Source organism: Heterodontus francisci, chromosome 4 (genome assembly GCF_036365525.1).
Source record: "Heterodontus francisci isolate sHetFra1 chromosome 4, sHetFra1.hap1, whole genome shotgun sequence".
NCBI classification, from domain to species: Eukaryota; Metazoa; Chordata; class Chondrichthyes; order Heterodontiformes; family Heterodontidae; genus Heterodontus; species Heterodontus francisci.
Genome location: NC_090374.1, coordinates 50,063,533 through 50,087,587, shown reverse-complemented (window position 1 = coordinate 50,087,587; position 24,055 = coordinate 50,063,533). Strand labels below are relative to the sequence as shown.

Sequence of the window (24,055 nt, the reverse complement as noted above, 5' to 3'; positions counted from 1 at the left end):
TGGATGTGAGTTAATGTCAAAGCTTTGGTGGACCAGAAACTAATGTAGCTCAACAAGTATAGGGGTGATGTGTGAATGGGACTTGATGCAAGTTACAGTACTTTTTGAGTCAGTATATCATAAGCTCTGTAGGAAAGTTGTGATGTTTTCAAATTTGTTCTGGGTAATGAACTGGATCAGGTCAACAGCATAAAGGTAAGGGGAAGAAGTAGGGACTAATATAATTAATGTTGAAGTAGAGAAGGGAAGAGATCAAAAACTTAAATTTATTAAGTGCAAACTGGAGAGAACTGAAAGCCAGCAGGTGCAAGCCAAAGTGCCTGATTTTCCTTATTATATCCCTTCCCTTTTCCTCATGAGTCCCTGTCTGGTGAAGCTCAGACTAGGGACTGAGTGGTGTGAAAAATTAAAACTTGTGAACTTTTGGCGTGTCACTCTGCCACTGTTGTTTAGCAGTCATAGATGTGGATTGATTTTTATCTATGGAAAAGCAAGACAGAATACATCCTATGTACAATCATGTTTTGGAAGGCAAATGTATGAATATTGATTAAACTTAAATGAAATGATTAATAAATGTTTTATAAATCTACAAGTTTCATATTTAATTGTAATTTAAATTCTTTTAGATGGATGGAAGCCTGCCTGCATGAAGAATTGCCAGCTACCACAGAGCTTGAAGAAGGACTGAGAAATGGAGTCTATCTTCTCAAACTTGCAAAATTCTTTGCTCCTAAATTGGTGTCTGATAGAAAGATATATGACATTGAACAAACAAGATTTAAGGTACCTAAGTTATTTGTCATTACAGCATATTGATAAACTTAAATGGTAGACCTCTATATCATAACGCATCCGATCAACTGTTCTTCTACGGCTTTTAATAGTGGTCTAAACTCTAGTCCTTTCAGTGGGTCTGTGATCCAGGATCAGCTTATGGGTGGACAACTTGGGCAACTGCCCACGGTGCCTTGATCAAGAGAAAGCAAGTGAGTGGTGGCCGGAGGTGTGTTCTCCTCCTCCTCCGACTCCTGTGCTGCTGCTCTCCCCTCTGATCCTCTAGTGCTCTCTCCAGGCTGTGCTTCAGTCCTGGCTTAAGGCATCCCTCCACCCTCCCAGTCATGCTAATGCTCCTCTAGTGGGGCGGCGCAGTGGTCAGCACCGCAGCCTCGCCGCTCCAGCGACCCGGGTTCAGTTCTGGGTACTGCCTGTGTTTGCAAGTTCGCCCTGTGACCGCGTGGGTTTTCGCCGGGTGCTCCGGTTTCCTCCCACAGCCAAAGACTTGCAGGTTGATAGGTAAATTGGCCATTGTAAATTGCCCCTAGTATAGGTAGGTGGTAGGGGAATTGAGGGAAGTTGGGGATGTGGTAGGAATATGGGATTAATGAAGGATTAGTATAAATGGGTGGTTGATGGTGGGAACAGACTCGGTGGGCCGAAGGGCCTGTTTCAGTGCTGTATCTATAAATAAATAGTGCTGTCTGTGTGCTCTGCTCATCCCATGCTCCTGCTTGCCCCCTGCTATTCTAGTGCTCTCTATGGGCTCTGCTTCCCTTCTCCTGCCACCATCCACCGTGCTCATGTTCTTGCTACTCTAGTGCTCTCTGTGTGCTTTGCTCTTCACCATGCTCCTGCTCTCCCCCTGTTCCTTTAGTCCTCTCTCCATGCTCCTGCTCTCTCTGGGTTCTTGCTTTTTCTGTGCCCTGCTCTCTTCATGCTCCTCCTCTCCCCCTGCTCCCCTCATACTCTTTCCAGGCTCCTGCCCTCTTTGTGCTCTTGTTCTTTCCGTGCTTCTGCCAACACAGACTCTGTAGTGAAATGCGGGCACACCCACCAAACTATCTAAGTAAATACCTGTTTTCTTAAAAGCATTATTAAAAATCACTCATTACATGCAGCACTTTCATATTTATGAGTATTATATAGTGTTATAATTTAAATGTAGGGTGGTGTGTCCATGATTACTAATCTATTTGAAAAGTGATCCTTCAGCCAAAAAGGTTTGAGAACCACTGGCTCATAACGCTTTAACTGTGCCTTAGCCTTCCTCTCCTGAAGGTAGCAAATTATTTATAGTTGCGAGCACCTCTTAAACGCCTCATTGAAGTGTCTTTCATTTTCCCTCTTTAATTTGCTCCTCTCATCTGAAGCTGGTGACTTGATCTGGCACAAGGCTCCATGAGTAATGGCAGCCTTTCAATACCTCAGTAAGTGGCCATTCTCTGAGTCTAGATGGGGAGTTTTGACTTAGATTTAGATTTAGAGATACAGCACTGAAAGAGGCCCTTCGGCCCACCGAGTCTGTGCCGACCATTAACCACCCATTTATACTAATCCTACACTAATCCCATATTCCTACCACATCCTCACCTGTCCCTATATTCCCCTACCACCTACCTATACTAGGGGCAATTTATAATGGCCAATTTACCTATCCACCTGCAAGTCTTGTTTGGCTGTGGGAGGAAACCGGAGCACCCGGAGGAAACCCACGCAGACACAGGGAGAACTTGCAAACTCCACACAGGCAGTACCCAGAATTGAACCCGGGTCGCTGGAGCTGTGAGGCTGCGGTGCTAACCACTGCGCCACACTACAGTGGAACCCAATCCCATTGTTACGATCCCATTAAAAAGAAAAGGTTGAAAGAATCACTCCACAAGATTTCACGTTTTAAACAACATTTTTACTGTGCAAGAGTTAAATAAAGCAAAATGCTACTAACTTAACGCTACAACTTGAGACATTTATATTTTAAACTTAAAATCTTATAGAACGCTTTCGTTTGACTTTTACTTCCACCCCAGGAATTCCCTATACTTTACAGGGTCTTGGGGGTTTATTCATTTCTCCTTGTTCTAACTGAAAGTGTACCACAGCTCTTAGGAATTCACTTTGATTTCCTTTAACTTCTCAGCTCTCTTCCGAGGTGCCAGATCTCCCGGATCTGGATTTCCTAGCTTGAGCACGGGTCTGCCTCAAAACAGAAATGCCCCTGGTTCCCGATGGCCTCTTTGCTCCTGAGTTCAGCTGACTTCTAAAAGCCAACTGATTGACTCAGTTAGCAGGCACACAACTCAAAAAGCCAACCGACACCCCCTGCATCATCTATCTCCATAGCAATGTAGTACATGTGGGATGTCCCAGATAGCAATTTAAACTAATTATTACCAACGCCAAATCTTCTCTCTGATCAGGGAAATCATATGAATAATTTAAAGCCCTGACTGAGGTAGCTGCAGACAGTCTCGATCACGTTTAGAAGGGTTCCCATTGTGTAGGCTCTTTACACTTCCCAATATGACCTTACTAAATAAACATGGGCCACTCTTTGATTTGTAACCACCCTTGGCTTGTTTGCCAGCTTCTCAAACCAGGTATTTTCATTTGTTTTTGATTTTTAAAAAAATCAATTCTCAAAGTTACTTCCTGGAAAATTAATACAAACCATGAACCAGATGATCATAACACTGTCCTTTCCAGATGCCCACATAGGGCCATGTTTTAGTACTGGCCATTGGTAGTGGCAACATTGTCTGAATTTTGTTTCTCTTTTCCTTGCCCCCTCTTTTCCTTCCCAAAAACCACCCCCTCACACCAGCCCCCACAAAAAAAACTAGGGACATTGAAACTATTTGGAGTGGCCCATCACTGCCATAGGGGTAAATATTTCCAGACAGAAGTCAAATTTGACAATGACTTGGTCCATACAGTTCAATACCACCCTACATAGTAGATTTTCCTCTGCAATTCAGGTCTTTCTTATAATTTGAAATGTGTTTTAAATGCAAGCATCTTCCACCTTTTTTTTTCAAGTTTTGAAGTGTAATCCTTTATTATACTTGCACTTGCTATATCAAGTAGAAATGTTGTTTGTCCTGGAAGTGGCAAAGGCCAGTTTCCTTCTCAACTATGCATTTGTAATGCGTGATTTACAGGTAAAAGTTGTCTTCTTTAAGTCTAGCTGCTGCTTGCTTTTTTGTTTCGCCCAGCCATGTTTCATGTAAGTAATGGGGTGTCATGACCAAACATTTTATAAAGGGTCACTCTTTTTTTTCTGGCAGGAAGGAAAGAACTTTCCTTGCAATATCAAGTGGCACAGTAATCTGTTTCAGTACAATTTACATTGCATGTTTGCAAACAAGAAAAAAATGCCTTGCCGCGCATTTTTCACAAAATCAGTACCCGTTTAAGGTCCAGTATCACTTTGAATTGGGTGGGCTGTTGTTAACCGGCTTATCATCTAAGCTGTTTTCCAGTACAGTGAATAATCTGTTCCAAAGTACAATTTTCTTGAGGCGTCAGACGTTTTTTTTCTTGAGCATAATGTTCACAAAAAAAGTTAACCTTTTGAAACCGCTGGCTTTTTTTTTTCAGTTTAAGCAGTTTACTTAGAAAAGGTTTTTTTTATATTGTAGCTCATTCAACTCTTCTGGCCTTGAGTTGATTGGATGTGTTGGGGGAGGGGTGGTTAAATTGTAGATTTATGAATGTTGTGGGTTAAACATTGCATTGATTGCCTTTGACGCCCAAGTAGCTCTACCCTATTGCACTGATAATGGAAGATGGGGAAGGGCTGGAGAGGCACATGTAAATGTATCTGCCTTTAGAGTACAGAATTGCACTGTACTGCTAGCATTGGTGTTTTCTTTAAACCTACCCTTATGGGCTGAAGATATTTTGTCTCATGCACACAGGGTCACCTTCCATCTTAGTGGCTGCAATAATCAGTTATGTTGGGGAGTGAATGGGGAAGGTTCCTTTAAAAGTGTACTGCCAATATGAGAACAAATTTCTATTAGAAAAATGTATATTTATATAGCATCTTTCATGACTGCATGACATCCCAAAGTGCTTTACTGCCAATGAATTACTTTTGAAGTGTAATCATTGTTGTAATGTACGAAACGTGGCAGACAATTTGTGTAATGCATTAAGTGCCATTACACTGTAGAATAAGGGACTGAGTGTCTGTCACCGTGGACCCAAGGTAGCGCAATTTGCTAACCATTTCCAGCGGGGGGGTTGTTTAGTATGATCGAGGCAGAGATAGAACACCTTGTCCCATGACCATGGTTTTCTTGATGCTTGTAGTCAAGGAGAACAAGTTACAGTCATGCAAGAGACAGTCCATCAGTCTTTATAGCTGAATTTCTGTGTGATCGGTTAGCACAGCATCATCAGCAGAGGGGAGTTCTCTGATCAAGACACGATGTGTTTTTTGTCTTTGCTTTCAGCCTTGATAGATTGTACAGCTTGCTGTCTGACCTAGTGTGCAAGCAGATTCCTTCCATATCTGCAGGGAAGGTGAAGGTGAGGAGCATGGCGAAGATGCCACCAAACAGAGTGGGAACTAGGACACAACCCTGTTTCATTCCATTCTTCACTTTGAAACTGTTGGAAGCGGAGCTATCAAACTGTACAGTGCAGTCCATGTTGTCCTGTCGATACATGCATAGGGAAAGCAGCTACCGCTTTGGCCGAATCGTGAAACGCGCAAGCTGACCCTTAGGACCAAGCTGATGGTTTATAAGGTCTGTGATCTCAGCACCTTGCTGTATGGCTGTGAGACATGGGCCACTCCCAGTTACCAGGAAAAGAAGCTCAATAATTTCCATAATAAAAACAATAAATGCTGGAAATACTCAGCAGGTCTGGCAGCATCTGTGGAGAGAAACCGAGTTAACGTTTCAGGTCCGCGACCCTTCATCAGAACTGAAACAATAACTCTGCTTCTCTCTCCACAGATGCTGCCAGACCTGCTGAATATTTCCAGCATTTTTTGTTTTTACTTCAGATTTCCAGCATCTGCAGTATTTTGCTTTCAATAATTTCCATCTTCGCTGTCAGGCACTTTTATGGGTTTATCCTGGCAAGACAAAATCACAAATGTGGCATTCCTCTTGAAGGCAGAGCTCCCAACCACATTGGCATAATCAAACAGAGGCAGCTTTGGTGGATCAGACACCTCCACAGGATGGAAGATGGTGGCATACTCGAGCACCTTCTGTCTGGTGATAGCCAGGGCGAAACGACCAGTGGGGCATTCAAAGCTCCGCTTCAAGGATGCTTGCAAGCGTGACATGAAAGCCATAAATGTCGACTATTGCACCTGGGAGTCACCAGCTGGTGAAAGAGGGAAATGGTGACACATCCTGAGGACTGGTGTGCACTACCACAAAAATCAGTTTCTATAGCAGCTTGGTAACAGGCGCCAATGTCAGAAACACCAACTCCGTGTCATTTGGCAGCTTCACTTGTGGTAGAACCTGCCTCTCAAGGATTGGCCTTCACAGCCATCAGCAAAGGTGCCCCAAGAGAAGACTGTCCACATAATTGGATTGTTTGCTGCGTGTCCATTATCTTTCTTAGAAGGAAGGATGCCAACCATTAGAACATCAAACCGTGGAGCTCAGAGTGGGTGGTTTGTAAGTTTATGCTGATTGAGGGCCAAGTATTTTCACCAATAAAGACACAAGGTGAGGCAATTCGAGGCCATTCTTCTCATGCATATGACACTCTGGTTCAGAGTAGTGCAGACAGGCAAAGGACTTGCACTTAAATAGTGCTTTGTGTCATCGGGGTGACTTGAACTTCATTGCGCAATGAATTATTTCCAAAGTATAGTCAGTGTTAGGTAGGCAAACGGATAGACAATTTGCTGGTTTTAAACTTGCCCAAAATCGGAGCTACCTTTTATGAAACTGGTTAGATCTCAGCTGGAGTATTCTGTTCAATTCTGCATATCACACTGGAGGCAGGACATCAAGACCTTCGAGATCGTGCAGAAGAGATTTACCAGAATGGTACCAGAGTTGAGGGACTTCACTGTGGGGAGACTGGAGAATCTGGGTTTACTTTCCTTAGAACAGAGAAGGTTTAGCGATTCAAAATCATGAGTGGGTTTTGTAGCATAAATAAGGATAAACTATTGCCAATGTTAGAAGGGTTAGTGACCAGAGGATACAGATTTAAGATGATTTGCAAAAGAATCAGAGGCTACAAGAACAGCATTTTTGCAATGAGTTGTGATCTGGAATGCGCTGCCTGAAATAGTGGTGAAAGCAGATTCATTAGTAATTTCCAAAAGGGAATTGGATAAATACTTGGAGAAAAAAAATTACAGGGCTATGAGGAAAGAGTGGGGGAGTAGGAATAATTGGATAGTTCAACCAAAGATCCCACCCTGGCATGATGGACTGAATGGCTTCTTTCTGTCCTGTACAATTGTATCTCTTAAGAATAAGGTCCTGCACTTGGCCATGTGAGCCGCATGGAAGATGGCAGGATCCCCAAAGACACATTGTACAGCGAGCTCGTCACCGGTATCAGACCCACTGGCCGTCCATGTCTCCGCTTTAAAGACGTCTGCAAACGCGACATGAAGTCCTGTGACATTGATCACAAGTCGTGGGAGTCAGTTGCCAGCGTTCGCCAGAGCTGGCGGGCAGCCATAAAGGCGGGGCTAAAGTGTGGCGAGTCGAAGAGACTTAGCAGTTGGCAGGAAAAAAGACAGAGGCACAAGAGGAGAGCCAACTGTGTAACAGCCCCAACAAACACATTTTTCTGCAGCACCTGTGGAAGAGCCTGTCACTCTAGAATTGGCCTTTATAGCCACTCCAGGCACTGCTCCACACACCACTGACCACCTCCAGGCGCTTACCCATTGTCTCTCGGGTTAAGGAGGCCAAAGAAGTTGGACCATTTCAGTTCGGAGTTCCCACCCACTGCTGAGATTGGATCATGTGCTGCATTTCAGATATTGTGGATGGGCTGTGACTGCAGGTTTTTCACTGCCAATTAGATTTTGGCAAATATAGTAGTGAGATGAAAAATTGTGTTTTAGTTTAAAAGAAGACACTCCTTGTCTGCTGCCCTGATGGTATGCTTTATTCAGATGCACGCCTCTGCTACACAAGCCCTTCTTACAGTCTGCCCAGTCTGATGATCAATTTTGTGCGCTGGTGCTAACCAACCGAATTGGTTTCAAAGTGCCCATACTTAAATCATCTAAGATTCTTGCAGCTGGCTGAGCAGTAGCTCCAATCTTGTTCATCTGGGCTAAAGCCAGGTCTCCGAAGTGAAAAGTCAGCAGATTCAATCTCTTGCCATCTTGCAAGTTTCATTGCAGTGTACATTAACATTAATTAATTATGAATTAATTAGAAATTAATTCATACATTTGTTACACATTTTATAATTTTTCATTTGGGTATTCCTTTGTTGGAGCCATCCCCAGGATACTACTCATGCTCCCTGCAACATCTAACTATATAACACCACTGATGCAGTCTGTTCTGGTTTTGTGTTATAAGTTTTTATTTTAGGTTTTGACTAGGTTATGGTACAGTTGCTTTCCTGTTAAAGGCCTTCTGGGGCCCTATGTTCAACAGTTCTTCTGAAATATATGCCCTTTAAGTATTTACCTTCAATTTTTTTAAAAAAGTGATGAGGAGTTTCTCACTTTCTCGATCAGCCTTCCACCCTTAATGATTGCACAATGTTCAGCACCATTCGCCACTCCTCAGATACTGAAGTAGCCCATGTTCATATGCAGCAAGACCTGGACAATATCCAGGCTTGGGCTGATAAGTGGCAAGTAACATTTGTGCCACACAAGTGCCAGGCAATGACCATCTCCAACAAGAGAGAATCTAACCATCTCCCCTTGATGTTCAATGGCATTACCATCACTGAAATCCCCACTATCAACATCCGGGGGTCACCATTGACCAGAAACTGAACTGGATCAGCCATATAAATACAGTGGCTACAAGAGCTGGTCAGAGGCTGATAATTCTGCAGCGTGTAACTCACCACCTGACTCCCCAAAGCTTGTGCACCATCTACAAGGCACAAGTCAGGAGTGTGATGGAATACTCTCCACTTGCTTGGATGGGTGTAGCCTCAACAGCACTCGAGAAGCTCGACACCATCCAGGACAAAGCAGCCCACTTGATTGGCACCTCATCCACCACCTTCAACATTCATTGCCTTCACCACCGACACACAGTGGCAGCAGTGTGTACCATCTACAAGATGCACTGTGGCAACTCACTCAGGCTCCTTTTGACAGCACCTTCCAAACCCGTGCCCTCTACCACCTAGAAGGACAAGGGCAGCAGATGCATGGAAACACCACCACCTGCAAGTTCCCCTCCAAGATGCACACCATCCTGACTTGGAACTATATCGTCATTCCTTCGCTGTCACTGGGTCAAAATCCTGGATCTACCTTCCTAACAGCACTGTAGGTGTACCCACACCCCAAGGACTGGAGTGGTTCCAGAAGGCAGCTCACCACTGCCTTCTCCAGGGCAATTAGGGATGGGTAATAAATGCTGGCCTGGACAATGATGCCCACCTCCCCGAATGAATAAAAAAAATCACAGCAAATCCATAACTCTGCAGCTTGAATTATCTCTTGGACTCGGTCTCCAAATTCAACAGCCTGTTCTTGCCAAGCTATACTGTCTACTTGCATTCCAACAAGTCAGCTTTAATATCCTTGTTCTCATTTTCAGATCCTTCCATGACCTTTGTTCGGTTTGAATTGTCGTCTCCATCTATAGGTCCCTGCCCACATTTTGCACACTTCTGACTTGGGCTCACTGCTTATTTCGCATTCCCTCTGCTCTGTTGGAAGCTGAGGTTTCTTTCCCAATGCAACTTCACCCTGCACCTCACTCCCAGCTTTCAAAATCCTCCTAAAAATGTAATGGTCTTCTACCTTTCTTTCTTTCCCTCACTCTAAATTTCTCCTTTTCTTACCCAGCATCCACATTTCCACCTGTAAAGAATGGAAGAGATTTGCAGTATTCTAGCATGTTAGTGTGTCTCAATCAGCTCTGCATGCTTCATGTACAATGAACTAATTTTGAAGTGCAGCAACTGCTATGCATGCAAAGGTAGTAGCCATTTTGCACAAAGCAAGACTGTGTAAGTAGCAGTGAGTTGAATGACCAGCTAATCTGTTTTTTGGTGAAGTGGAAGGAGCAATGTTGGGTAGGACATGGGAGAATTTGCTCTTTGAATAAGATTTTAATGCATACTTGAACCACTGGAGCAAACAGTGATGTGGCTTTGGTTTAATAGTTTGAATCATTTTAATGATGAATGTAAAATGTTCAGGGAATATACAGCACGTGGCGGTTTGCCTGTTGATTGGGCATATCTCCGTCATAGTGTTTGGTTTGAGATGAATCATTTACTTGCCACATGTTAAGCTTACTGGCTGCAGTTGCCAGCTTTTTGGTGCTTCAGAGACTACTTATGGAAATATCTTCACTTAAGCTCTGATATTTTTGTTAATACTGAAGAGGTGGAGAGTGGAGTAGGAGTCCAACACCTTATGATCTTTTTTTGAAAAAGTCACTATGATTTAATGAAAGAGTGCTCAATATTGCAGATCTTTTTTCAGATGCCAATTTAGGAGCAAAGAACTTTTCTTGCACCTATGCTCTCTGATTCAATGTGGTGTTAAGCATGCAATTAACTGGTATAATATGAACAGAGAACATTTATTAATAAGGTGCACATGAATTGCCATTTTAAGTTCCTGATATCTCTCGCTAAATAATAGCCTCTAACTAGAAAGGAGGCATGGCTGGATTTAGTGCTGGGGAATGAGGTGGGCCAAGTGGTCAAGTGTCTGTCAAGGAGCACTTGGATAAGAGTGATTATCGTATCAAGGTTTAGACCAGTAATGCAGAAAAGCAAGGAACAAAATAAAGTATGTTGCGGCTGTGGTGGGAATTGTTAATTCAGTCCTGTCACTTCACAGGCCGCAGCATATTTATTAATTTTATCAAAATCTGAAAAACTGCCAAATAAAACACTCCAGTATCCCCAGAATGAAGCAGACCAAACCAGATATCTTTAGACAACAACAATTAACTATTTATTGAAAAAAGCTAATTCTTAAACACTATTGCGATAAACCTATGTCTGAAGATCTTATAACTGCTTAAGTTAATCTAACTCCTGCATTCACACACACACATTCAAAAAGAATAGTGGTTCAGTTTTAAAGGTGTGGTTTTAATAAAGAATTAGTTGTCCCTTGAGAATGTTTGTTTAGTTTATTTTTAGAGATACAGCACTGAAACAGGCCCTTTGGCCCACCGAGTCTGTGCCGACCATCAACCACCCATTTATACTAATCCTACACTAATCCCATATTCCTACCACATCCTCACCTGTCCCTATATTTCTCTACCACCTACCTATACTAGGGGCAATTTATAATGGCCAATTTGCCTACCAACCTGCAAGTCTTTTGGCTTGTGGGAGGAAACCGGAGCACCCGGAGAAAACCCAGGCAGACACAGGGAGAACTTGCAAACTCCACACAGGCAGTACCCAGAATTGAACCCGGGTCGCTGGAGCTGTGAGGCTGCAGTGCTAACCACTGCGCCACAGTGCCGCCCCGAATAAAATAAATATTTTTCCGTTTTATGTTCCTGGTGACTGAGGCCTTCTGATGTAAAGATAATCAAAGTTCACTTGAAGTTTTCATTTGGATTTGATGTAAAATACTTGGTTCTTGATGGGCAGACAGTTCAGCTGCAGTAGCATTAACAGTTCTGTCCGCGATAAGCACAGCAATACAAATAATTTGTTAAGAAAGAAAAGCTTTTCTTATTTACTCGGACAATTAACTTAGCTTGAAGCTTTGTAGAATTTTTCTTGAGAGAGAAAACCGAGCAACTCTTTTCTCCAGATCGCCTCGCTGGAAAAGCTCATAGGGCCAACTGCTTCAAACCGGTTTCTGATAGCTCCACACGGTCAAAATGGGCACACCATACCATGTGATCTCTCTCTGCTGCTGTTGCTCAGTAGCCAAAATGCAGCTGTGATACACTGACTCCAGAATGTTCCCCTCCCATAAAGGTGCACCGCTTTTTAACAGTCTTAAAGGCGCACACCCTTTTTTTTTAAATTTGAGGAGAAAAAATAATTCAAGTTCATGACCGGTAGCACGTCTAGGTTGGAAGAGGGCTAATTTCAATGCAATGAGAAGGGATTTAGTCAGGGTAAAATGGAAATAAACGCTGACAGAAAAAGCTATAACGGAACAATGGGTTATCTTTAAGGAGGAGATACTTCAGGCACAGGCTAGGTACATTCCAACAAGGAAGAAAGATAAGGGAACCAAAGCCAGGGCTCCTTGGATGATGAGGGAGATAGAGGTTATAATAAAACAAAAAAAAGAGGGTGTATGATGCATATCAGATGAATTCTTCAAGTGAGAATCAAGGCCATATACAATAAGCTGAGAGGGGAGGTGAAGAGGAAAATAAGACTGGCTAAGAAAGAACATGAGAATAGAATGGCAGTCAACATAAAGGCGAACCCAAAGATCTTCCGGCATATAAATAGTAAGCGAGTAGTAAGAGGTGGAGTGGGGCCTATTAGGGACAAAGCATAATGTATGATCAGAGGTGCAGGGCAAGGCTAGAACACTTAATGAGTACTTTGTATCACTGTTTACTAAGGAAGAGGAATCTGACAAAATATTGATAGAAGTGGAGAAAGTCAGAGGCAATGGATAGGGCAACAATTGAGAGGGGGGAGGTACTGAAAAAATAGTCTATGCTTAGGGTAGATAAGCCACCTGGTCTAGATGGTCTGCATCCTAGGTTGCTAAAGGAAGTGGGGGTGGAGATAGCAGAAGGGCTTGCCATAATCTTCCAATCTTGCCTAGAAATGGGTGAGGTGCCAGAGGATTGGAGAGTGTCAAATGTGTTCGTGTAATATCAATGGTGGGTAAGGTTTTAGAAACAATAATCAGGCAAAAAATCAATAGACACTTGGAGAGGTTCAAGTTAATTATGGAGAGCCAGCACGAATTTGTAAAAAGGAGATCATGCTTGAATAATATAATTGAATTTTTTGATGAAGTAACAAAGAAGTTGATGAGGGGAATGCAGTGGATCTTGGCTGTATGCATTTTAAGAAAGCATTTGATAAGGTACCACATAAAAGTCTGGTTAACAAAATTGAGGCTCATGAATTAAGAGAGTCAGTGTCCAATTGGATTAAAAAATTTGGCTTAAGGACAGAAAACAGAAAGTCGTGGTAAATGGTTGTTTTTCAGATTGGAGGATGGTAGACAGTGGTGTTCTCCATGGGTCAGTGTGAGGACCACTGCTTTTTTTGCCAAATATAAATAACTTGGCTCTTGGAATACGGAGTAGAATTTCACAACTTTCTGGTGATACCAAACTTGGAGGTGTGAAAAACAGTGAGGATGATATGAATGGCCTGAAACATGAAATAGATAGATTCGCAGAATGAGTAGACAGGTGGCAGATGGAATTTAATACTGACAAGTGTGAAGTGATAAATTTTTGTCAGAAGGAATAGGGAGAGGCAATATATAAATGGCTCAGTTCTAAAGAGTGTGCAAGAACAGAGAGACCTGGGGGTGCATGTGCATTGATCTTTGAAGGTGGCAGGAAATATTGAGGGACTGGTTAGCACAGCATATGGGATCTTGGGCTTCATAAATAGAGGTATAGAGTACAAAAGCAGGGAAGTTTTACTGAACCTTTTAGAAAGCTCTGGTTAGACCCCAATGAGAATATTGCATCCAATTCTGGTAACCACACTTTAGGAAGGATGTGAGGGTGCAGAGGAGATTTACCAGAATGGTTTCAGGGATGGGGATTTAAGTTACAAGGTTGGGGCGGCACAGTGGTTAGCACCGCAGCCTCACAGCTCCAAGGACCCGGGTTCGATTCTGGGTACTGCCTGTGCGGAGTTTGCAAGTTCTCCCTGTGTCTGCATGGGTTTTCTCCGGGTGCTCCGGTTTCCTCCCACATCCAAAGACTTGCAGGTGATAGGTAAATTGGCCATTATAAATTGCCCCTAGTGTAGGTAGGTGATAGGGAATATGGGATTACTGTAGAGTTAGTATAAATGGGTGGTTGTTGGTCGGCACAGACTCGGTGGGCCGAAGGGCCTGTTTCAGTGCTGTATCTCTAAATAAAAAAATAAATAAATTAAGTAAGTTGGAAAAGCTGGGTTTGTTCTCCTAGGCGCAAAGGAGATTGAGGGCTAGTTTGCTAGAGGTATACAAGATTATGACAGGCTTTGATAAGTTAGACAAGGAATCACTGTTCCCATTAACTAATGTAAAAGGACTAGGGAACACAGATTGATTGCTTTGGGCAAGAGATGCGGGGGGAATGTGAGGAAGAATGATTTTTATGCAGCAAGTGGTGATGACCTGGAACTCGCTGCCCATAAGGGTGGTGGTGGAAGCAGAGTCAATCAATGATTTCAAAAGGAAATTGAATGGCCACTTGAAGGAAATAAACTTGCAAGGATACGGGGATCAAGCAGGGGAGTGGGATTGGCCGGATTGCTCCATGAAAAGCTGACGTAGACTCAATGGGCCAAAGGGGCGGCCTCCTGTGCTGTAAATGACTCTGACTCTAACCAGTTGTTATATCTCGGACTACAAACTCTATATCAGGTTTGTGAAGAATTAAAATTAAACAGAAGGAGGAAAAATCATGGCACAATTTATTTGATTTCAATAAACCTAGAAGCAAAGGAACGTGAGTATACCATTTGGCTACTTGAGCTTATTTCACCTTTAGTGAGCTTAAGGCTAATCTGTATCTTGAGGGCCTGATAAGCTACATCAGAGTACTTGAGGAAGTGGCCTCGAAATAGTGGATGCATTGGTGGTCATCCAAGATTCTAAAGAATCTGGAACAGTTCCTACAGATTGGAGGGTAGCTAATGGAACACCACTATTTAAAAAGGGAGGTAAAGAGAAAACAGGGAATTATAGACCAGTCAGCCTGACATCGGTAGTGGGGAAAATTCTTGAGTCCATCATCAAAGATTTTATAGCAGACCACTTGGAGAACAGTGGTAGAATTGGACAGAGCATGGATTTACGAAAGGGAAATCATGCTTGACAAATCTACTAGAATTCTTCAAGGATGTAACTAGTAGAGTTGATGAGGGACAGCCAGTGGATGTGGTTTATTTGGACTTTCAGAAGGCTTTCGACAAAGTCCCACTTAAGAGATTAGTGTGTAAAATTCAAGTGCATGGGATTGGGGGTAGTGTAATGCGATGGATAGAAAATTGGTTGGCAGACAGAAAACAAAGAGTAGGAATAAACGGGTCTTTTTCCGAATGGCAGGCAGTGACTAGTAGGGTACCGCAGGGATTGGTGCAAAGACCCAAGCTATTCACAATATATATTAATGATTTAGATGAGGGAACTAAATGTAATATCTCCAGATTTGCAGATTACACAAAACTGGGTGGAAGGGTGAGTTGAGAGGAGGATGTAGAGAGGCTTCAGGGTGATTTGGACAAGTTGAGTGAGTGGGCAAATGCATGGCAGATGCAGTATGATGTGGATAAATGTGAGGTTATCCACTTTGGTAGCAAAAACAGGAAGGCAGATTATTATCTGAACAGCTCTAAACTGAGAGAGGGGAATAAGCAACGAGACCTGGGTGTTCTCGTACGCAAGTCGCTGAAGGTAAGCATGCAGGTGCAACAGGCGGTTTTAAAAAAGAAAAGGCAAATGGTATGTTGGCCTTCATAGCGAGAGGATTCGAGTACAGGAGCAGGGATGTCTTGCTGCAATTATACAGGCCTTGGTGAGGCTACGCCTGGAATATTGTGTGCAGTTTTGGTTTCCTTATCTGAGGAAAGATGTTCTTGCTATAGAGGGAGTGCGGCGATTCCTGGGATGGTAGAACTGGCGTATGAGGAGAGATTGAGTCAGTTAGGATTATATTCACTGGAGTTCAGAAGAGAGAGGAGGGATCTCATAGAAAGCTATAAAATTCTAACAGGACTTGACAGGGTAGATACAGGAAGGATATTCCCGATGGTGGGAGAGTCCAGAACCAGGGGTCATAGTCTAAGGATACAGGGTAAACCTTTCAGGACTGAGATGAGGAGAAATTACTTCACCCAGAGAGTGGTGAGCCTGTGGAATTCGCTACCACAGAAAGCAGTTGAGGCCAAAACATTGTATGTTTTCAAGAAGGAGTTCGATATGGCTCTTGGGGCGAAAGGGGTCAAAGGATATGGGGGGAAAGCGGGAACAGGTTACTGAGTTGGATGATCAGCCATGATAATGAATGGCGGAGCAGGCTCGAAGGGCCAAATGGCCTACTCCTGCTCCTATTTTCTATGTTTCTATGTTAACTCCATCTACCCGCCTTGACTCCATATTCTTTCATACCCTTGGCTAGCGAAAAATCTACTGATCTCATATCTAAATTTTTAAAATTCTTTCATGAGATATGCATGTTGCCGGCAAAGTCGGCATTTGTTGTCCATCCTAATTGCTTTTGAGAAGGTGGTGAGCTACCTTGAACCACTGCAGTCCACGTAGGTACATCCACAGTGCTGTTAGCAAAGGAGTTCCAGGTTTTGACCCTGCTATAGTGAAGGAAAGATTATAGTGTTCCCATGCATCTGCTGCACTTGTTCTACTAGGTGGTAGAGGTCACAGATTTTGAATGTGTTGTTGAAGGAGGTTTGGCGAGTTGCTGCAGTGCATCTTGTATACAGTACACACTGTTGCCACAGTGTGTTGGTGGTGGAGGGAATGCCAAACAAGCGGGCTGCTTTGTCGTGGATGGTGTCGAGCTTCTTGAGTGCTGCACTCATCCAGACAAGTGAAGAGTATTTTATCTCACTCGTGACTTGTGCCTTGTAGATGGTGGACAGGCTTTGGGGAGTCAGGAGGTGAGTTACTCACTGCAGAATTCACAGCCTCTGAGCTACTCTTGGTATGTGGGCAGCACTTGTTACCCATCCCTAATTGCCCTTGACACCTGAGTGGCTTCCTAGGCCATTTCAGAGGGCAGTTCAGAGTCAACCACATTGCTGTGGGTCTGGAGTCGCATGTATGCCAGACCAGGTAAGGATGGCAGATTTCGTTCCCTAAAGAACAATAGTGAACCAGATGGGTTTTTATGACAATCGATGATAGACTGAGACTAGCTTTTCATTTCAAGTTTTTATTAATTAATTGAATTAAAATTCCACTGGCTGCTGCGGTGGGATTTGAACCTGTGTTCCCTGGGGATTACCCCAGGCTTCTGAATTACTAATCCAGTGATATTACCACTATGCCACCTTCTCCCCAGTTAATTTTCTGGTCAATGGTAACCTCCAGGATGTTGTTGGTGGGAGAATTTCAGCGATGGTAATGCTGTTGAATGGCAAGGGGAGTTGATTAGATTCACCCTTGATGGAAATGGTCATTACCTGGCACTTATGTGGCATGAATGTTATTTGCCATTTAGCCCAAGCCTGAATGCCATCCAGGTTTTGCTGCTTGTGGGCAAGGACTGTTTCAGTATCTGAGGAGTTGAGAATGGTACTGAACACTGCAATTGTCAGGAAAAATCCCCACCTCTGACCTTATGATGGAGGGGAGGTCATTGATAAAGCAGCTGAAGATGGTTGGGCCTAGGAAACTACCCTCAGGATCTCCAGCAGCAATGTCCTGGGGTAGCGATGATTGGCCTCCAACACCACAACCATCTTCCTTTGTGCTAGGAGTGACTCTAACAAGTGGAGAGTTTTACTCCTGATTCCCATTGATTTCAATTTTGCTTGTGCTCCTTGATGCCACTATAGTCAAATATGCCTGGATGTCAAGAACAGAAGCTCTCACCTCACCTCTTGAATTCAGCTCTTTTGTCCATGTTTGAACCAAGGCCAATTAAGCTAATGTCTACTGCTTTCTTGGGGAGAGAATTCCTCGCTTCTATCACCCTTTCTGTGAAGAAGTTCTGTGATTTTAGGGTTATGTCCCTTTGTCACTCTTTAACCGTCTATATTCCAGGGAATGCAAGTCTAGTTTATGTAATTTCTCTATATAATCTTGGTCTTTGAGCCCTGGTAACATTCTGGTGAATCTACCCTGCATTCCTTCTAAAGCCAATATATTCTTTCTCAGGTGTGGTGCCCAGAAAGGAACACAGCAATGTTCTCCCTAAGCTGTGCAGCAACCCAGAATTGCCACACAGGCTGAGCACAAGTCAGCCCCTTTAAGTTAGCATACATGCACGGTTGCACAAAAATATTTACAGGCCCCACATACTTAAATGGTTAGGCCGCGCTCAATAACAAAAAAATTAGAAGGAACCCTGGTACTCAGTACTCCAGATGTTGTTTAAATAGGACTTTGTACAGCAAAACCACCTCGCCTTCATACTCTAGTCCTCTCGTTATAAATGCTGACATTCTATTTGCCTTTTTGATTTTTTTTTTAACCTGACAACTACACTTTTGTGATGTGTGTAGATTGTGCTATAAATCTCCTGGACCGCTATAGTTCCTAGCTTTTCATCATTTAAAAAATACTCAGATTTTTTTTGTGGTCCGAAATGGATGACTTCAACCTGTGTTGAAGTCTATCTCCCACTGTTTTGCCTAATTGCTTAATCCATCAATGTCTCTTTTTTGCAATTTTATGCATTTGTCAACACTATTTAATATGCCACCAATCCTTGTGTCCTCAGCAAACTTGGATTCATGGATCTCTGTAATGTTATCTAAGTGCTATTAAATATTGTGAATAGTTGAGTTCCAGCACAGATCCTTGTGGGACACCACTAGTTACTTCTGATTAGAGTTTGTACCCATTATTCCTTCTCTTTTTTTTTCTACTGCCTAATCAGGTCAATAATTTTTTATCAATTGCATGTATTTTATTTTTAGCTAATAGTCTCTTATGTGGAACCTCATCAAATGCTTCTGGAAGTCCATATAAACTGCATCCATGGACATTTCCCTGCCTACTACTTTAGTTACTTTCTCTCTGTCATCAGTTCAAATTTCTCTGTGCATTGTAAACTCCAATGGAGCATGGCTACCCGACCCGAACCCCACCAGACCCGACGACGTGTTGGGATCGGGTCTGGCATCCGAGCTCGGGTTGGACACGGTGCTGCCTTTTGGTCAGGGAGGGAAAAGCTTCAAAATTTGAACAGCCAGGATGTCAAGGCGGGAAACATACATCCAGACTCTGCACTAGTCTGCAGTGAGCGATTCCATCCAAGGTAGAGCACAACCTCTTTGATATAATCAATTTTATTCCAGTAGTCGGGTTGGGTTGGGCACAGGAAAAAACTCAAAAGGACTTGGGTCGAGTTCAGGTTGGATGTGATTCTGTCGGGCTCGGGTCGGGTTTTAATTGCATACCTGAGCAGGCCTTTAGATCCAATAACTTTCCCAGAACAGATGTTAGTCTAACAGGTCTATAATTTCCTGGTTTCTCTCTCTCACCTTTCTTAAAAATTGAGTTACAATGTAAAGAGCCAATTCCTGAATCAAGAGAGCCTTGGAATATTATGGCTGAAACATCTGCAAATTAATTACCATTTCCTTTTATGAAAAGTCCTGGGCTGAAAACCATCAAATCCTTTTGTCAGCTATTAATGCTTTTTTTTTTTTTGGAATGCCATTTTGTTGCTTATGCTAACTTTGGTGCATTCCAGTCCTTGATTCATTATTAGCTTCCCTGGAATGTTAGGCATATTATCTGCTTCCTCCACTGTGAAGACTGACACAAAGCGATTATTCAAAAAGTATAAGCAAAATACTGCAGATGCTGGAAATCTGAAATAAAAACAAGAAATGCTGGAAATACTCAGCAGGTCTGGCAGCATCTGTGGAGAGAGCAGCAGAGTTAACGTTTCAGGTCAGTGACCTTTCATCGGAACTGGCAAAGGTTAGAAATGTAATAGGTTTTAAGCAAATAAAGCGGGGTTGGGGCAAAAGATAACAAAAGGGAAGGTGTTGATAGAGAGGGTCACAGAAAATAACTGACAAGGTCATGGAGCAAAGGCAAAGGGTGTGTTAGTGGTGTGGTGAAAGACAATGTGTTAGTGCAGAGAGGGTGTTAAATGAAAGAATAATGAACAGCCCTGGCCAAAAGCACAAACATGAAAAAAAAAATGGGCAAGCACATGGTTTAAAAAAAAATGTATGATGAAACAAACTAAAATAAAAAATTTTTAAAAATAAAAAAGGGGACCCAGTTATGCTCTGAAACTATTGAGCTCAATGTTTAGTCTGGAAGGCTGTAATGTGTCTAATTGGTAAATGAGATTCTGGAACACTGCAGCAAGCCCAGGACAGATATGTGGGCAAGAGAGCAGGGGCTGGGTGTTGAAATGGAAAGTGACAGGAAGCTCAGGGTCATGTTTATGGACTGAGCGGACGTGTTTTGCAAATGGTCACCCAATCTGCGTTTGGTCTCTCCAATGTAGAGGAGACTGCATTGTGAGCAGCTAAGAGAGTATACTAAATTGAAAGAATGGGCTGAAGGGCCTGTTTCTGTGCTGTATGACTCTATGACTAAGTACAAGTAAATCGCTGCTTCACCTGAAAGGAGTGTTTGGGGCCTTGGATAGTGAGAAGAGATGAGGTAAAAGGGCAGGTATTACACTTCCTGTGATTGCACAGGAAGGTGCCGTGGGAGGGGGACAAGGTGTCTGGGGTAATGGAGGAGTGGACCAGGGTGTCACAGAGGAACGATCCCTTTGGAATGCTGAGGGGGGAGGAGAGGAGAAGATGCGTTTGGTAGCTGGACTTGGATCCTTTGGATGTGGAGGCTGGTGGGGTGGAAAGTGAGTACACGGGCATTCCAAAGAGATCGTTCCCTCCGCGACGCCCTGGTCCCCTCCTCCATTACCCCCAACACCTCGTCCCCTTCCCATGCAATCGCCGGAGGTGTGATACCTGCCCTTTTACCTCCTCTCTCCCCTCTATCCAAGGCCCCAAATACTCCTTTCAGGTGAAACAGCAATTTACTTGTACTTCGTTCAATTTAGTATGCTGTATTTGCTGCTCACAATGCAGTCTCCTCTACATTGGGGGAACCAAACGCAGAACACCCCTGCTGAGTCCAAAAACATGACCCCGAGCTTCCTGTCGCTTGCCATTCCGCGCCCACCCCCCACACCTCGGCACTGCTCTCATGCCCACATCTTTGTCCTGGGCTCGCTGCAGTATTCCAGTAGTGAACATCAACGCAAGCTCGAGGAACGGCATCTCATTTACCGATTTATGCACGCTACAGCCTACAGGAATGAACATTGAGTTCAATAATTTTAGAGCATGACTGGCCCCCCCCTTGTTTGTTTTTATTTTTTTTATTTTTATTTTATTGTTGTTTGTTTCATCATTTTTTTTTACCATGTGCCTGCCCACTCTTTTTTTTCTTTGTGCTTTTGGCCAGGGCTGTTCATTATTCTGTCATTTAACACCCTCTCTGCACCAATGCTTTGTCTTTTACCACACCATTAACATACCCTTCCTTTGCTCCATGACCTCCTTGTCAGTTATTCTCTGAGACTCTCTTTCCTATCAACACCTTCCCTTTGTTATCTTTTGCTCCACCCCCACTTTATTTGCTTAAAACCTATTACATTTCTAACCTTTCAGTTCTGATGAAAGGTCACTGACCTGAAACATTAACTCTGCTTCTCCACAGATCTGCTGAGTATTTCCAGCATTTTTTGTTTTTATTCACAAGGTATGACATTTCCTTATTTTCACTTGCAATATTACTCTCATCTGTTGTTAAAAGCCCTATGTTACCCTTGACTATCTTTCTAATATATTTTGTGTTATCTTGCTGTCCTCCAGTTTATTTTCGTATTCCTCTTTTCTACTTCTTGCTGTGTCTTTTGTCTTCCTTTGCTGTTCTTTAACCCAGCCTGCTGGAACTAGATTATTCTGTGCACTTTTGTATGCTCTTTTAGTTTAATGTTAGCTCCCACCTCTTTTATTAACCCTGGCTGTTTCATTTGGCAATCAAGATATTGCTCCTTTAGTAATTTTTGTAATACATATCTGCAATTAAATGTGAATTTAGGCAAAGCAGAGATTCGCTACTGTGCTATGGGGACTGACCTTTTTTGCTTTGAGGTCCAAACTGAGCTAAATGAATGCCAAAAGTAATCTTTAATAGTTGTCAACAACTGCAATAAGTACGGCAGATACTGTGCACAAAGAATCATAGCTGATTCAGTAAAGCATTTATTGCAGTGACCAGACCGGTCACTCAAACTAGGTTTCAAAGGCAGAGAGTCTGTCTGACAAAGATTAGCTGAACAATCCACGCCCACTTCAAGGTGAAGTAGAACTGTGTTTAGTAAATTGACAGCACTGTTGGAAAAACAATCGCAGTTAAGGGTTCTGGTTCTTTCTTACTGTAGCCAAATTCTCAAGCATGACTGAGGTGTGTAGCTAACCTCTACCAAGGAACCGCTTGAGCAAGCCAAGTAAATCAAGGTGAAATGGCTTTCCATGAAGTAACCAGCAATTAAGCAAGATGTACATGTCCCCTCAAAGAGAGAAACCTAGCCTGCAATACCTTAAGGCAGACATTCGAAACCTGTAACAATACTATCAATTAGCTATTTCCATAATAAGATTCAAACAAGATTGATTTCTGATCCATCATGTATCTTCTCCCTTTTTTTCCAAATGAAGATGTATTTGAATAAATGGGTTGGGCTTTGCTGATATTTTTCTGATTTTTGATTGGATGCAGCTTCACAACTGTGTCTGCATTTTTTGTTCCAGCCGCATTTTTTCTGAGTAAACTTAACAGTCAGAGCGCTAGCATTTTGTAAGCCCTGTCCCCTTGCAGTCGAGTGGAAGAAAAACCCCAAAGCTTGTGATCTAATTTAAAAATCTGCAAATATTAATCATGCACTTTTTAGTACTTTAATTTGTGATAAATCTTTTGCAGTGGATTTTATATATGTTAGTGAGAGGACCTCCCCATTCCCTGCCACTGTCAGTGATAGAAAACATATTGACTCGACCAAGCATTTTGGACTTGAAAATTGAAAAATAAATTGTATCAGAGCATTGAAACTGTGGAAGGCATGAGTTTTTGAACTCTTATGAAATAATTTAAACAAAATATATAGTTAGGTTTTAACGATGCAGTTTGTTTTTAAACCAGCCATGTCTTTGCTTATGCACACAGTGCAATCTTTTTTATTTGCTGGATTTTGTTCCTCCCATCTCCAAGCTGCAAAATGTTAAGTTTTCTTTCAAAAATGTTTCCAAACACAATGACCATCCCCACCAGCACATCCAAACTCCAGGATGCCCATACTGTTAAAAGTCAGGAAACCCCACTCAGTGCTGTAAAACTCCAGGACCATTGCTCCTCACCATCCCATATTAACTAGGATTTAAGGTCCTACTACTGATTGGTGAAACAGCTCAACACTTCCCATTTCCCAGTAAGACATCCAGCCTGGGCCAATGTTGCCTACATCTTGCTGTGTTTCTTGCTTGGAAAAGGCAGAGATGAAATTGAATGCACATCTAAAGATACATAATCAAGGCCATTGAGTAACAGGAAAAATGGATAGCATCTGTGAATTCTATCCTGAAAATGTACATATACATCCCAGAATACAATGTATTAAAAATGCAATTTATTTTAATTAGTTGTCATAAATCAGTTACTTTGATAAATGTATTTTCTGTAACATTGCATAACAGCAAATGGACTCGCTTTGAGCAATGCCATAGGATCTTTTGTAATAGTCAAATCTGCAATAAAAAAAGGCAGGTCAGACCAAAAAATCACATTCACATACTTCATTATACTTCATGTGCAAATCTCTTGCGGTTGATGGCATTTGTAAACCAGCAAACTTAGGTGCACAGGTCTTTAGCAGCTTCTTCTGAATTTAATAGTTGCTTAATAGTTGGTTCTGTTTACTGACTCGTTTTCTTCAAATTGGTAAATCCTCTTCAAGCTTTGGAACAGAAATAAATCAGGCCAGATAACTCATGTTGCTGGTGACGAAAAGAAAAGAACTGCTAAACAACTTGCATCATGGTTCAGCAGAGCAGTTGCAAACTATTTGTTTTCTAATACCCAAGGAGCTATAAGTTGCTTTTCTGCTCTTGCTTACTTGTATTTTTTCTGTTTAATATATTTGGCAACTAAAGCCAAGCTCCGTTCTAATGTATTACTGTTCTGATAATGTCCAAAGATGATGAGGATCACATG

The 24,055-nt window shown here is 42.5% G+C and overlaps 1 protein-coding gene across 3 annotated transcripts in view; it reads left to right on the top strand.

The window, feature by feature from the left end:
- Window positions 1–24,055, top strand: part of iqgap2 (IQ motif containing GTPase activating protein 2) — a 416,923-nt gene that overhangs the window by 165,801 nt on the left and 227,067 nt on the right. For all 3 annotated transcript variants that reach the window (XM_068029497.1, XM_068029496.1, XM_068029498.1), the window contains one exon: window positions 630–786. In XM_068029497.1, the coding sequence (XP_067885598.1) occupies window positions 630–786 (157 nt within the window). The remainder of the gene's footprint in view (window positions 1–629; window positions 787–24,055) is intronic.